At 38.0% G+C, this 14811-nt stretch overlaps 1 protein-coding gene across 14 annotated transcripts in view; it reads left to right on the top strand.

The window, feature by feature from the left end:
- The window catches only part of NEK1 (NIMA related kinase 1), a 229388-nt gene that overhangs the window by 5219 nt on the left and 209358 nt on the right, over positions 1-14811 (top strand). For 5 of the 14 annotated variants that reach the window (XM_038573576.1, XM_038573577.1, XM_038573580.1 and 2 more), the window contains exons 1-3: positions 4971-5132; positions 5437-5560; positions 14257-14405. In XM_038573576.1, the coding sequence (XP_038429504.1) occupies positions 14289-14405 (117 nt within the window). In that variant the 5' untranslated portion in view covers positions 4971-5132; positions 5437-5560; positions 14257-14288. Of the gene's footprint in view, positions 1-4313; positions 4333-4970; positions 5133-5186; positions 5361-5436; positions 5561-14256; positions 14406-14811 lie in introns of those variants that run through there. The other 9 variants (XM_038573575.1, XM_038573581.1, XM_038573572.1 and 6 more) reach the window with 5 other exon arrangements.

Below are 14811 nucleotides of genomic sequence, written 5' to 3'. Positions count from 1 at the left end.
ATTTATTTATGATAGTCACAGAGAGAGAGAGAGAGGCAGAGACATAGGCAGAGGGAGAAGCAGGCTCCATGCACTGGGAGCCCGACGTGGGATTCGATCCCGGGTCTCCAGAATCGCGCCCTGGGCCAAAGGCGGGCACCAAACCGCTGCACCACCCAGGGATCCCCTTCTTTTTCTTTTTTAAGATTTTATTTATTTATTCATGAGAGACACAGAGAAAGAGAGAGAGGCAGAGACACAGGCAGAGGGAGAAGGAGGCTCCATACAGGGAGCCCTATGTGGGACTCAATCCTAGGACTCCAGGATCACTCACGCCCTGAGCCTGAGTGGGTTGGATACTTCAACCACTGAGCCACCCAGGCATCCCAAGACCCGTGAATGTTAATGACTTATCAGCTAAAAGGCTAGTATCCAAGATCTAAAAGAACTTATCAAACTCAACACTGAAACAGCAAGTAATCCAGTCAAGAAATGGTCAGAAGACATGAACAGATATTTCTCCAAAGAAGACCTACATATGGCCAACAAGCACATGAAAAAGTGCTCCGCATCACTTGCCATCAGGGAAATACAAATCAAAACCACAGTGAGATACCACTTCACACCAGTGAGAATGGCTAAAATTAACAAGACAGGAAACAACAAATATTGGCGATGATGTGGAGAAAGGGGAACACTCTTCCACTGTTGGTGGGAAAGCAAACTGGTGCAGCCACTCTGGAAAACAGTGTGGAGGTTCCTCAAGAAGTTAAAAATAGAGCTACTCTGTGACCCAGCAATTGCACTACTGTGTATTTACCACCAAGATACTGATGTAGTGAACTGCTGGGACACCTGCACCCCAATGTTCATAGAAGCAATGTTCATAATAGCCAAACTATGGAAGGAGCCACGATATCCTTCAACAGATAAATGGATAAAGAAGATGTGAGATATATGTGTGTGTGTGTATATATATATATATATATATTTACACACATACATATGTACACACACACACAATGGAATATTACTCAGCCATCAGAAGAGACAAATACCCACCATTTGCTTTGATGTAGATACAACTGGAGGGTATTATACTGAGTGAAATAAGTCAATTGGAGAAGGACAATCATCATATGGTTTCACTCATACGTGGAATATAAGAAATAGTGAAAGGGATTATAAGGGAAAGAAGATAAACTGGGAAAAATTAGAGAGGGAAACAAACCATGACAGACTCCTAACTCTGGGAAACAAACAAAGAGTTGCAGAAGGAGAGGAGAGTAGGGAATGGAGTGACTGGGTGATGGGCACTGAGGAGGGCATTGATGGGCTAAGCACTGGGTGTTGTACTATATGTTGGCAAATTAAATTTAAATTAAAATTTTTAAAAAAGACCTATGAATAAAATAAAAAAGACCTACGAATGTTGAGTGTCTCATGTATATTGAGTGTTATTGCTTATATTGCTGAATATATATTGCTTAATGAATGTTAGATACCTCTTGTATGTTTAGTACTTCATTAATATTGGGTATCTCTTGGTTTTTCCAGCCTTTTCTACCTATGTTCACAAGTATATGCCCTGCTGACTTTATCTATCCACCATATATCACAGGGTAGTAACTTTATTATTTTTTAAAAGATTTATTTATTAGAGACAGAGAGAGAGAAAGAGAGAGGCAGAGACACAGGGAGAGGGAGAAGCAGGCTCCATGCAGGGAGCCTGACATGGGACTCAGTATTGGCTGAAGGTGGCGCTAAACAGCTAAGCCACAGAGGCTGCCCTATCTGTTAACACATGAGTTTTGTCCATCCTATTTCTTTTTTTCCAGGGCAGAACTGAATATTCTCAAACAATACAGTTCTGGGCCATGGGGTTGCTATTGTACCATGGTGATGGGGGTGCTCGCAATGCAGACAAACTTCTTATAACTCCTTACTTTTATCAAGGTAGAATTCACAGAACCATGGTAATATCTAAGCACAATATTATTTTATTTGGGACACTGTTTTACAAGACATTTACAGACATTAGATGTTTTCTTCTCACTGCAGATAGGTAGCCTACTTTTTGGAAGCAGCACAGAAATTCTGAGCCTGGTAGATTCTGAGATTAGTAGACTAATAGTCACAGGCTATTAATAATATATGCTTTCTATGATCCTTTTAAAATAAATCCTAAATCCTTTTATGGTAGTGTAATAGTTCTTACATGGGGGATTATCCCAAAGATCCTTTGTAAATAGACAAGAATGAGTCCACTTGCACATTAGTTTTTTTTTTGTAATATTGTTTATACTGTGCACTACCTTATTTCTTTAGAAGAATGTGTTTAAAATGCATGATTTCTGACATCTTGCCAGCAGTTCTCAACCTTCACTTTGCATCAGAACCATCTAGGGAGCCTCAAAAAAATATTCTTGCTTGGACTCCACTCTCAGAAATTATTATAATTTTCCCAAGTTTGGGCCTAAACATCCATATCTTAAATCATACCCAGTTAATAAGCAGCATTCAGTCAGAACCAGTACATTAGACATGGGGCAATCTATCTAGACAATGTGCTATATATTTTGGTGATATAACAATAGATTCCATCTGGGGAAGAACCTTCTCTGTAATTTTTCTGCTATTTTTGTTAGAAGAATCTAGTGGTGTTAAATCTCCTCTTCAACAGACTTGGGTATTTTACATGGTAAGGACTACAACCAGTTTCCTTGAACATTTTCTTTATTTGTTCTAATGTGAATATTTCTAGCTTGATCTCATTTCTTCTCAGCATGTGTTACAGAAGGGATCCTGTTTGATTAGGGTTCTTACTAGATCCTGTACTTTAGGGAAGATGATTAAGAAGGAGCTTCCTTGAGCTGAGGTAATTCCCAATAAGGTGTTTTTACAGATTCAGGTGTGGGCTTTTCCTACACAATAAAAAGAATTTACCAGTCAGCCTGATCTACTCTGCTCCTGGAACCTTAAGCGAATAGGAGTTTGTATTAATATACAATTGCAACAAATTCCCACAAGCTTAGTGCCTTGAAACAACACCAGTTTATTAACTTAGAACTTTGTAGGTTAGAAGTCCAACTCAAATCTCATTGGCCAAATCAAGGGGTCAGTCTCCTTCTAGAGGCTTTAGAGCAGAATACATTTCTGTGCCTTTTGCAGCACAAAAATTAGTAAGCCCTCAGTATATAGGAAATATATGGAGGGATTGCAAAAAAAGTTATGTGAATAAAATCAGGTTCTTGTACTGGAAATCATTTTCTTTTGATTAGAATTGAGCTGAAACATTAATAACAGAAGCTCTACCAATTCTCAAATTAGCTTTATTCTTTCCCCACTAACCAGCCAACAAAATCTTTAAGCCCTCAGGGAAAAGGAAAAAAAGAATAACTAGCAGTAGTAAGAGCTTATCCATCCAACCAGGTCTAGAAGTGCTCGTTCACTAGTCTTGCTCCTACCCTGGCAGATACACAGAAACAAATGGTAGAGATTACCCGTGAGTGGAGGTTGTATAGGCCATTCCCTTCTCCCAGCAATTCTACCACCCCAGGAGTGCCATGTTGGATGGTGCTATTTTACAGAATTGGCAAAAGAAGTCAGAAGGATATGCATATTCCTAGCATACCTTCTACAAATACTGTAGCAGTTCATATCCCCACCAACAGTTTATGATAGGAGCTTAAAAAATTATCTAAGGAGGTCTCTGACTAGCCATACTTCATGAAAGCAGCAAAAGAGAATTTACTTAGATTGACAGTTGGCAACGTTCTTGTGTTGCTTGCTGTACAAAGGGATGTGGGTAGAAATAGAGTTATTGTGCATTCAGACACCAAAATTCCTACTAACTGGGGGTGGGCGGGGTCACAAGAGGCTAGATGAGAAATTGGGAAAATGAGGGAAACAAGTCTTTTGCATGGGTGGGGACTGAAGTGGAAATAAACCAAAGCAGATTTTCTCCAGTTTGCCAGGTTAGATGACTTGCAGCGCCATCTTCTGGCAAAGAAGCCAAAAACTTTCAATTTCTATGCTGGTAATAAAGTTTTTTCTTTTCTTTTCTTTTCTTTTCTTTTCTTTTCTTTTCTTTTCTTTTCTTTTCTTTCTTTCTTTCTTTTCTTTCTTTTCTTTTCTTTTCCTTTCCTTTCCTTTCTTTGTTTAATTTATTAAAAGCATGGCTAACCCAAAAACTGGGAAAAATCAGAGAGATCTTGGGTGTTGGCGTTTTGGAGACAGGATGAGAGAGAAGGAAGCAGATTTCTTTGAAGCAATGATCGGAATCTGACCTTTGAGGTCTCTGGCAAAATCTGTGGACTCTCCACCCGGCTACATACATCACATGTACAACAGGTACAACCTAGAGTGTAACTTATGCAGTAGACAAGCTACCATTCTCCTTCAGCTTCAAATTTGGCTTCTCCAGTATTTCAGGTGTACTCCAGGTAAGGCAACTTAGCCATAGGCCTATTCAGGACAATAGACTTAATCCCTTGTTACTAGAAAACCTGTCCCTATCTTTGAAAGTCCTGCCATCTTTCAATATACCGGTAAGTAATTTACATACACATTGGATGTAAATGTGTAGAAAACCACATTACAGTCTTAAAAAAATTTCAAGACTTAAAAATACCTTCTTGCTAATCATCCAAAAATGTACTGGAAAAAGACTAAATTACTTTTAAAAATGCGGTATCCCTAAGTAACAGACATCACGTTAAAAAAAAAAATCCTGTTCTCTCTGTAGTACATGTGGGACCAATTTATAAAATACTTTATTCAAAATCAGCCCGTTAGGCACCTCCAGCCCTCCTCTCGGCTTTACTCCCTTCTTTTCAACTCCTAAGTCTCCCGCATCCTGTTCCACCTGCTGCGCCTTGGCCCCGCCCCTCCGCCCATTGGCTCCGCCCCTCCGCCCCTCGGTCCTGCCCCTCCGTGCCACGCCTTCACGCCACGCCCAATGCGCGCCGGCTTCCGCGCGCTTACGTCACACGCCCGCGCCAGTGACGCGCCGGCCGCTCCCCCTTCCACTGCATTCACTCTAGGGTTTTAGGGCGTGAGGGTGCGGGTCCTCAGCTGGGAGTCCTGAGAGGTTCCCCGCGTAGCCCCGAGTCCAGAGCCGGCGTGGCGGGGCCAAAGGACGTGGCAGGCAGGTAGCCTCCCAGTCCCAGTGCCATCTCCCCACCCCCACCCCTGAGGCCACTGGCAACCATCTCTGTGAAGTTGCAGGGGCGGTAACCCGGGCGCTCCCCCCGCCCCCTCTACCGCCCCTGCCGCCGCCCGCCGTTTCCAAGCGGCTCGGAAACCAGTTTCTTGGCTCCGAGCGTGTGGACCTGTGTCACGGGGCGTTGCCGGAGGCGGGAAGGAGTCAAGTCTGAGGGGTCAGCCAAAGTCTGGAGTCTCGTTGCCCTCCTTCGGCTGGCCTGTGGCGGGTTAGATAGACTGTTTCTCTTCCAGGATGTCATTCTCGGAATCCGGGGTGCTGCCTCTGCCTCGCTAACCGCTTCGGGAAGACTGCTTCACCTAGACTGATGCTTACTGGTCCTTACCGTTACTCCCACTAACGCCCGGTGTCGTTGAGGTGAGTTAAACTTGTGGGGAGCAGTGATATGCAAAATAGTGAAATCATACTGGAAATGAGGAGACCTGACTGAGATCTGCTTATGTAAAGCCTGCAGGTTACTCGCTTTAAATGCACAGAAAATAATAGCTTCCGTCTCATTAAAATGTTAATCCTGTGAAGAACAATATGTATTACGAAGCAGTCCTTAGACATTAGTTAATGCGCTACAGTGATAAAGGAATTAAAATAATAACAAAAATCTTGATATGGATAAGCAGTCACTTACTTTGCGTATATGTTGTCCTAGATTTTAAATTACATATACAGTTTAATAAAAAATGAGTAGCAATTAACTGGTTAGCTTATAATCATGTATTTCAGTTTTACATAATTTGTATGGGAGGCGTACAAAGTTTTACTACTTTCAGAGTTCATAACTTTTTTATGCAGGTCTAATTTTTATTCTCTAAGCGCCAGCTCCAAGAAGCAGACATTTTTTTATTGCCATGGTAACATCAGAAGTATTTCTGAAGGATTAAAAGTAATATCCAATGTATGCTAATAGCTTTTTCTTATGATGCAGCAGTATTGTAGAGATGATGGAGGGGAGCCAAATACACAGAGAAGCAGTCCTTTGTTTCTACTTCAGATTTGTTTGGTATTAGAGAATCCACAGATCTATTTCATGTAAGATTGCTCTTTGTTCTAGGTGAAAGGTAAGGAGTCTCTTGTGGGAAAACAGGTTTTTATACAGTAAAAGTCAGCATTAGGAGTTTAGTAAGGGTTATGGAACTTGGCCACAGTTCTTTTTGAGGTCATTTTAATACAATGACATTGTATTCCAAGTACATTTTACTCTAATCTCTCCTTTTTTAAAAAAAATGGTTTTCTACCTCTATTTCTTTTTTTGTAAGATTTTTATTAATTTATTCATGGGAGACAGAGAGAGAGAGAGAGAGAGAGGCAGACACAGGCAGAGGGAGAAGCAGGCTCCATGCAGGGAGCCCGGTGTGGGATTCCATCCTGTGCTGAAGGCAGACGCTCAACCACTGAGCCACCCAGGCGTCCCTAATCTCTCCCTTCTAATCTAAATTGTGGATATGACATCATTTCATGATTATAAGTTATTTACACGTTGGTAGTTTCCAGAAGCCGTTAATTGTACAGACGTAGAAGAAAGACAAATGTTTTGAATAAAGTCTAATAGGAATTCCATTTTTGCTTTCTGCTTCTTTGAATAAGAAGAAAGAAGTCAGGGTCTTGACTCACCAAGATGGTAAATTGTCCATCTCCCACTATCTAAAATGTTACTTAATATTTGGAAAACTATGTATATGGATTGTAGCTGCAGACAGTACCATAAGCACTTCTGAAATCTGTTGACATTCCTCTACCAGTGTTTCCCTTCAGGAGAATTTGTCCATCAAATGGCTGAAACAACTGGAGATTTAAGGTTTCAGATTGGAGGGGATACAGTTTTCATTCATATACCCTGGCACTTTCTATAGTTGGTACACAAATTTTATTGTGTTAAGCATTGCTTATTGTAGCTTAAACATTTTTTAGTTAACTGTGGGGAAAGATGTCTGTTTACACTAGAGGCTAAGATATTTTTGTGGAGCATAGTTGACATAGTTGAAAAGTGCACTGTATAGGAAAACTTTGGTCAGGGTTAGAACTTTGGAAATGGGAAGCTATTGAAGGGTTTTAACTGGAGAAATTGGTTTAGCTAGCATTCTTCTGTCAGCATTTATTGCTTTTAAGTTTTGTTTTGAATGAATAATATATTTATATAGCTTAAAATTCAGAAGGAACAAAAGATTAAAAAAAAATCTTCCTCTTAATCATTCGGTTCCTCTTCCCTGAAGGCAGCCAATAGTGTACCAGTTTATAGTGTATCTCTTCAGAGGTATTACATATACAAGCAATTATATGTGTGTGTACACATGTAGGGGTTTTATATATTTGTATGCACAGTCATATATAAGTAAATAAATATAAGCATATACATGTATATTTCCTTTTTTTTTTTTTTAAATTTTTATTTATTTATGATAGTCACAGAGAGAGAAAGAGAGAGAGGCAGAGACATAGGCAGAGGGAGAAGCAGGCTCCATGCACCGGAAGCCCGATGTGGGATTCGATCCCGGGTCTCCAGGATCGCGCCCTGGGCCAAAGGCAGGCGCCAAACCGCTGCGCCACCCAGGGATCCCTGTATATTTCCTTTTAACACAAAAATGATAGTATGCCATATTTATAATTCTGATACTTAGAAATTAATCCATATCAATAGAAATGTTGCTTTTTTATTTTTATGGATATTTACATTTTACCATTTCAAACAGTGCTGCAGAGGAAAACTTTGTATATGTTTCATTTTCATATATTTGGAAGTATTTATAGGGTAGATTCCTAAAAATAGAATTGCTAGATCAAAATGAGCACTAATAATTTTGGTAGATACTATGAACTTTTTTTTTTTTAAGCAAGTCTTTTTTTTTTTTTTTTTTTAAAGATTTATTTATTCATTCATTCAGAGAGAGCGAAGAGAGAGGCAGAGACACAGGCAGAGGGAGAAGCAGGCTCCATGCAGGAAGCCCGATGTGGGACTCGATCCCCGGTCTCCAGGATCACACCCCAGGCTGCAGGCGGCACTAAACCACTGCGCCACCGGGGCTGCCCAATACTATGAACTTTTATTTTCCATAGTATTTGTATCAATTTGTATTCTCATATTATGTTTCCTTATCTTCCCTTCCAACATAATACAGTAACAAACTTTATGAATTTTGCTATTCTGTTGGGTGGAAAATGCTATCTCGTACTTTTTTTTTTATTGAGGTAAAATATACATAAAATTTATCCCGTACCTTTAAATTGTATTTCTCTTTACAAGACATTTGGTACTTTTGCTCATTTTAACGTTAATTATATTCCTTTTTGTTAACTTGTAACTTCATATCCTTTGTCTCTTTTCCCGTTAGATTGGTTTCTTTGTCTTGTGAATATGTGGGAATGTTTTATTAGAAAAACAAGCCCTTGGTGATATGAACTAATATATATACAAATATATGTATATTCTTTTTGTCGTTTGAATTTTGACTTATACTAGCTTTTGCTACACTTTTTTTTTTTTAAATAGGCTCAACACTGGGCCCAATGTGGGGTTTAAACTAAGGGTTGTGAGTTAAGCCCAGTGCAGGGCTTAACATATTGAGACCTGAGCCGAGATCAAGAGTTGGACACAACTGACTAAGCCACCCAGGCATCTCGTTTTTACATGATTTCTATGTAGTTGTATTAATACCTTAAAGCTTTTGGGGTTTGTGTCATACTAAGCTACTGTACTCTAAGATTATAAAAGTCATTCTAATGGTCTATTGCTATAATGGTTTTGGGGGTTTTGTTTGTTTGTTTATTTATTTATTTATTCATTCATTCATTCATTCATTCATTCATAGAGACACAGAGAGAGAAAGAGAGGGGCAGAGACACAGGCAGAGGGAGAAGCAGGCTCCATGCAGAGACCCCGACATGGGACTTGATCCCGGGTCTCCAGGATCACACCCTGGGTTGCAGGCAGCACTAAACCGCTGCACCACCGGGGCTGCCCTGTTTTTGTTTTTTACATTTAAGTAGTTTATCTAGAATTTGTATTGATGTAAAGAGAAGAAAATGGGTTTAAGTTTTTCTTTTCCACATTACTACCTAGTTGTGTAAGTACTATTTTAAAATTTAACTTCCCCCAACCAATTTGAAATATCACCGTGGTTATCACCAAGTTAAAAATATTTACTCGGTATTTTTGATTGTTTTGGGAGGTGGGGTGGTATGGTAATGAGCTACAGCATCATGACTGGAGCATTTTTTTATGTCGACCTTCACTTAATCTCCCAGGTCATATATATGGTATTCTCCCAGGTCATGTATATGTATTGGTATCACCAACCTAGAGACATCTTCAGTTTTTTGCCAACATGAGAGAAGGGTGGTCCCCTAAATGAGAGAGGTGGAGGAGGCAACTGTGTCTAACTGCTTATTACAGTCTTTCAACCAAGTCTGTTTTTGTTCTGATATTACCCTCACTCTCAGAGGCACCTGATTCTTCTAATTATTGAGTTCTTCTTTAGTGGGACTTATTTGCCACTGCTGAATTACGGTACAGCTTTCCCTAGTCTCCTACGTCAGTTACTGCTTGTTCTTTTGTCAGCTTCCAGAAATTTATTGCTGTTGCTTACTCTCCTGTTCTACCTATTTGATCCCTTTAAAGTTGTGTTAGGTTTAGGGAAGAAGTTGAGGTAAATATGTATGTCCAGCTTGATATATATTTAACTCTAAATTGCAGTTTATTTTTTAACTTTTTAAAGATACAGGCTGAGGAAATTACTTTTGTATCTTCTTTTGATTTCCCTGAAGGAAAGGCTTTGGCCATTATCTCTTTATCATTCCTACTCTTTCTGGGTAATGGTACAATTCTATACAATGTTGAAGTTTTCTATTTTTTTTATCTACTCTTATTTTTTTTCTTGCATCATAGACTATTAGAGTTGGTAGAACCCTTAAGTAGCATTCTGTTTAAATTGTTAGTGTTTTCAGAAGAGGGAACCAAGGTGCAGAGAAGTGAGGTGGTTTGCTTTTTGGTAGTGTAGCTTTTCTCTTCAAATCCATTTCTTTATATCTTACATGATGTAACTCTTTTGAAAGGTCAAATACCAAAAATGTCTTTGATTTTATGCTTTGAGTGTCTTTAACATTATAGATATTAAATTGATATAATTCCTAGAGAGCTTAATACTGTCAAGTTGGTATGTGATTTTCATTTGATATTGGAAACCAAAGTATAGAAAGGACAAACATTTGTATTTTCAGTTTATTAGAAATGCAAAATTAGAAAAAGATTATTATGTTTCTTCAGTTATATGTTAGGATGATTTTGTATGTGTAAACCTATAGTCCATTTTGTCACTATTTTTAATTGGTTTGAAAAATCTTTTAGGATTGTAATTCAGGGACGCCTGGATGGCTCAGCAGTTAGTTGAGTGTTTGCCTTTGGCTTGGGGCGTGATCCCAGAGTTCTGGTATCAATTCCCACGTCCAGTTCTCTGCGTGGAGCCTGCTTCTCCCTCTGCCTGTGTCTCTGCCTCTCTCTCTCTCTGTCTCTCATGAATAAATAAATAACATCTTTAAAATTTTTTTTTAAAAAAGGATTGCAATTCAGCTGAGAAGTCTCATGACTAGGAAGTAACTAGCTTGGTCAAATATGTGTAAGACACTGAAATGTGTAAGACTGATATGTGTAAGACACTATATTTTCCCCTTTGCTTCTTCCAGTGTACTGCAGTGGTCTAGTGTAGACTTTGCAGAAAGGGAGAGTTGTGAGTTGCTCTGAAATTCATTTACCACAAGTCTTTTTTTTTTTTTTTTTAAGATTTTATTTATTCATGAGAGACACACAGAGAGACAGGCAGGGAGCCCCATGTGGGACTTGAACCCCAGGCCCGAGATCATGCCCCGAGCCAAAGGCAGAGACACTCAACTACACTCAACTACTGAGCCACCCAGGCATCCCTACCACAAGTCTTTTTGTTCAGAAAGCTTTCTGCCCTTGACATCATTTGATGGCAATTAGAGTCATCGTTCTTCACTGCCAGGAGTAGTACATCTCCTATACTATGTTGTCAGAGCCACAGTGATCTGTAATGTAGTAGGCACTAGAGTGCAATACTAGGGACTCTTGGAGCTTCCGTTTTGTTAGTGTGGTCCCTGGAAAGGAATTGGCAACTAAATTTTGAGGCAGAGCCAGATTGACTAATTTTGTTTATTTTTCTTGGCAGCAGTCACAGAATAATGATGGTTGTGAAATAATCTCATTATATGGTTATTATTTAATGTAATTTGATTCACGAAACTTAGTTTTCTAAGATGAGTTCATCTCAATATTTTTTTTCTGAATAGCATGGTAATGTAATATACTCCTGTCCCGAAGAAATCATTAAATTCTGGCTGGTGCCCAGATAGCCATTATGCCAGTTGACCAAACTTGGATTTCAGAGGAGAGTATGTTTGGGATGACTTCTTTAACTTACTGATGATGCTGTATTGCCTATTGTAATCATTAATTTCTTATTTCTCTTTAAGTTGCTAAAAGCCTTGTCCTATCTTACAAAAATTTTGAAATGTAATATGGTTATATTGTTTTTTAAGGTAGAAGAAGGCTGTTTCCCATAAAATTTCCTAAGGCATAATTATAATAATTATCCCATTGATTTTACCAGAGATTGGGTTCTGGACTTGGTCTTACAGGCCCTGAAAATAAATTTTGTCATTTAAGGAGATCGGATCATTGTAGAGGCAAAATAAAATTAAATCTAGTACTGATGGATGAAATGAGAACATGGATTTGTTAAATTACAATAAGATATGGTAAACTGTCACAGAAATTTTATATGGCCTTCATGACAAGCCCATTTTCTCCTAGAAGAGAATCATATGTAGAAAGCCTGCTTGATATGAATGGAACTAGAAAAGAGAAAGTTAGGTAAATTAAATATTTATTGGTTTTAAATTAATATAGTGAATTCATGTATCTCCATGATAAGGGGTAATCTTGCCAATAAGTAGTGCTAAAGATTGTTTTGTGACCATATCACTCTCTCTTTCCCTCCTCCTTTGACTTTTTTAAGCTTTCACTAACTAGCTTTTGGACTCTGGCTTCTGTTCCCACCTATCACTCTCCTGAAATTAACTATTGCTGAAGTTACTAATGACCCTAATCAAATACCTTGGTATGGTAAGGATCTAATTATGATACAAAAAGCAGAAATATGAAGACTAATAACGTGTTTAGTAATTAATATCAAAATAATATCAATAAATTTGTATATTTAAAATGGAAGGCAGATAGCATATAAGGAAAGCATATAAGGAAAGGCAGATAGCATATAAGGAAAAAGTATTATGACAGAGGAGGGCTAACATCTCATAAAGAGAGGGCTTTTACAAATTAATAAAAAGATTATTCCATGAGAAAATGAACAAAGAACATGAATGAGTAGTTCAAAAAAGAAAAAAATACAAGTGTTCAATAAGTCTGGAAGAATTTTTCTAATTAACTGATAAGCAAAAGAAAATAAAAACAAGACACCATTTCTCTGTCAAATGTAGTAACAACAGCAACAAATAGTGACACAGTGCTTACTCTGTGCTGTGCGCTGTTCTACAGTATAATACTAAAATTAATCCTCCCAACAGTGCTATGAGTGTGTACTGTTATCCACATTTTACAGATGAACAAACTGAGGTACATAAAGCTGAGTAACTTGTCCAATGTCACATAACAAAAAAGTGATAAAGTCAAGAATTTTTTTTTTAATTTTTATTTATTTATGATAGTTACAGAGAGAGAGAGAGGCAGAGACACAGGCAGAGGGAGAAGCAGGCTCCATGCACCGGGAGCCCGATGTGGGATTCGATCCCGGGTCTCCAGGATCGCGCCCTGGGCCAAAGGCAGGCGCCAAACCGCTGCGCCACCCAGGGATCCCTAAAGTCAAGATTTAAATCCAGGCTTCCTGACTGAAAAGTTTTAGTGCTTGTTAGCTACTATCCTATATGGCTTCTCTGAAATTTTAATAAATAATAACTAGGGATTCTTAGGTAGCTCAGTGGTTGAGCGTCTGCGTTTTCAGCTCAGGTTGTGATCCTGGAGTCTTGGGACCGAGTTCTGCAAGGGGCCCCCTGCATGGAGCCTGCTTCTCCCTCTGCCTATGTCTCTGCCTCTCTCTCTCCCTCTCTCTCTGTGTCTCTCATGAATAAATAAATAAAATCTTTAACAAATAACAATAACTAGTGTTAAAAGGATATCTAGAATAGGCACTTTTATACACTGCTGGTTAGAATATAAGTAGACATTTCTGTAAGACAGTTAAGCTCTGTGTTCCAGAATTTTAACGTGTGCATATTCTTTGAACAAATAATTTATCCTAAGGAAATCCTGATAATAACTACATAAAAATTTTATCTAAAGTTAATCCTGATAATAAGTACATAAAAATTTTATCTAAAGTTCTTCTGTAATAGCAAACAATGTAAACAATTTAAATGTCTAATAAGACAATTAGTTGGATAATTTTGGGAAATGGATTCTTATTGAGGATAATAGAGTAATGCTGCTAATTAATTCACATAGGAAAACGTTAATCTCTTGTTCCATATACATTAAGTATAGACAGTATTTGACTTTCTGAAGCGTTCTTATAAAATTGAAATGTCACTATTTTTCTCTTTTTAGCTCATGGTTATATGTCACATGAGTAAAAATAAGATAAAGTTCATTTAACTTTGAGTAAAGATTTTATTTATTTTTATTTTTTATTTTTTTTAAATGAGATTTCTTTTTTTTTTTTTAAAGATTTTATTTATTTATTCATGAGAATACACAGAGAGGAGAGAGAGAATGAGGCAGAGACACAGGCAGAGGGAGAAGCAGGCATCATACAGAGAGCCTGAGGTGGACTCCGATCCAGGGTCTCCAGGATCACACCCTAGGCTGTAGGCGGCACTTAACCGCTGAGCCACCGGGGCTGCCCCCAGTAAAGATTTTAAATATCTTTTTTTTTAAGTAAGCAAATTACTAAAGAATTAGAATTGAATTAAACATGTAATTGTTAAGGAAGACATGTTTCATCTCTGCTAACTTATTTTTTTTTAATTTCTAGTATATCTGTTAAGATGCCTTAGAAAAAGAATCATGGAGAAGTATGTTAGACTACAGAAGATTGGAGAAGGTTCATTTGGAAAAGCCATTCTTGTTAAATCTACAGAAGATGACAGACAATATGTTATCAAAGAAATTAACATCTCAAGAGTAAGTATATTTTTTCATTTGGTTATTCAACACATAGCCTGCTTTCAATAGTGCTCATCATTAGAGAATAAAAACAACAACAACCCAGCAACACGTAACCTAAAGTGAAAGACTGCCATAATCCCCAAGAGACCACTAATTTTAGAATAGTCTGTATATCTTTTCAGATTTTTCCCTATGATATCTGCTTGTGTTTATGTGTTTGTTTTAAAAAAATACAACACACCTACTGTTCTGTAACTTAATCTAGTTTGAACATTTTAAAATGTTTTTACTTGTGGATTCAACTCAGTCTTTATTTTGTTATTTGAGCTGTGCTTTATTGGTACTGTTTTTAACCACTCTCATTGATGGTCTTTTAGATTGTTTATTGATGGTTTAATTTAATATTTTTTTCTGTCTCGTT

Source organism: Canis lupus, chromosome 25 (assembly GCF_011100685.1).
Source record: "Canis lupus familiaris isolate Mischka breed German Shepherd chromosome 25, alternate assembly UU_Cfam_GSD_1.0, whole genome shotgun sequence".
NCBI lineage: Eukaryota > Metazoa > Chordata > Mammalia > Carnivora > Canidae > Canis > Canis lupus.
This window is presented reverse-complemented; position numbering and strand designations above follow the sequence as displayed.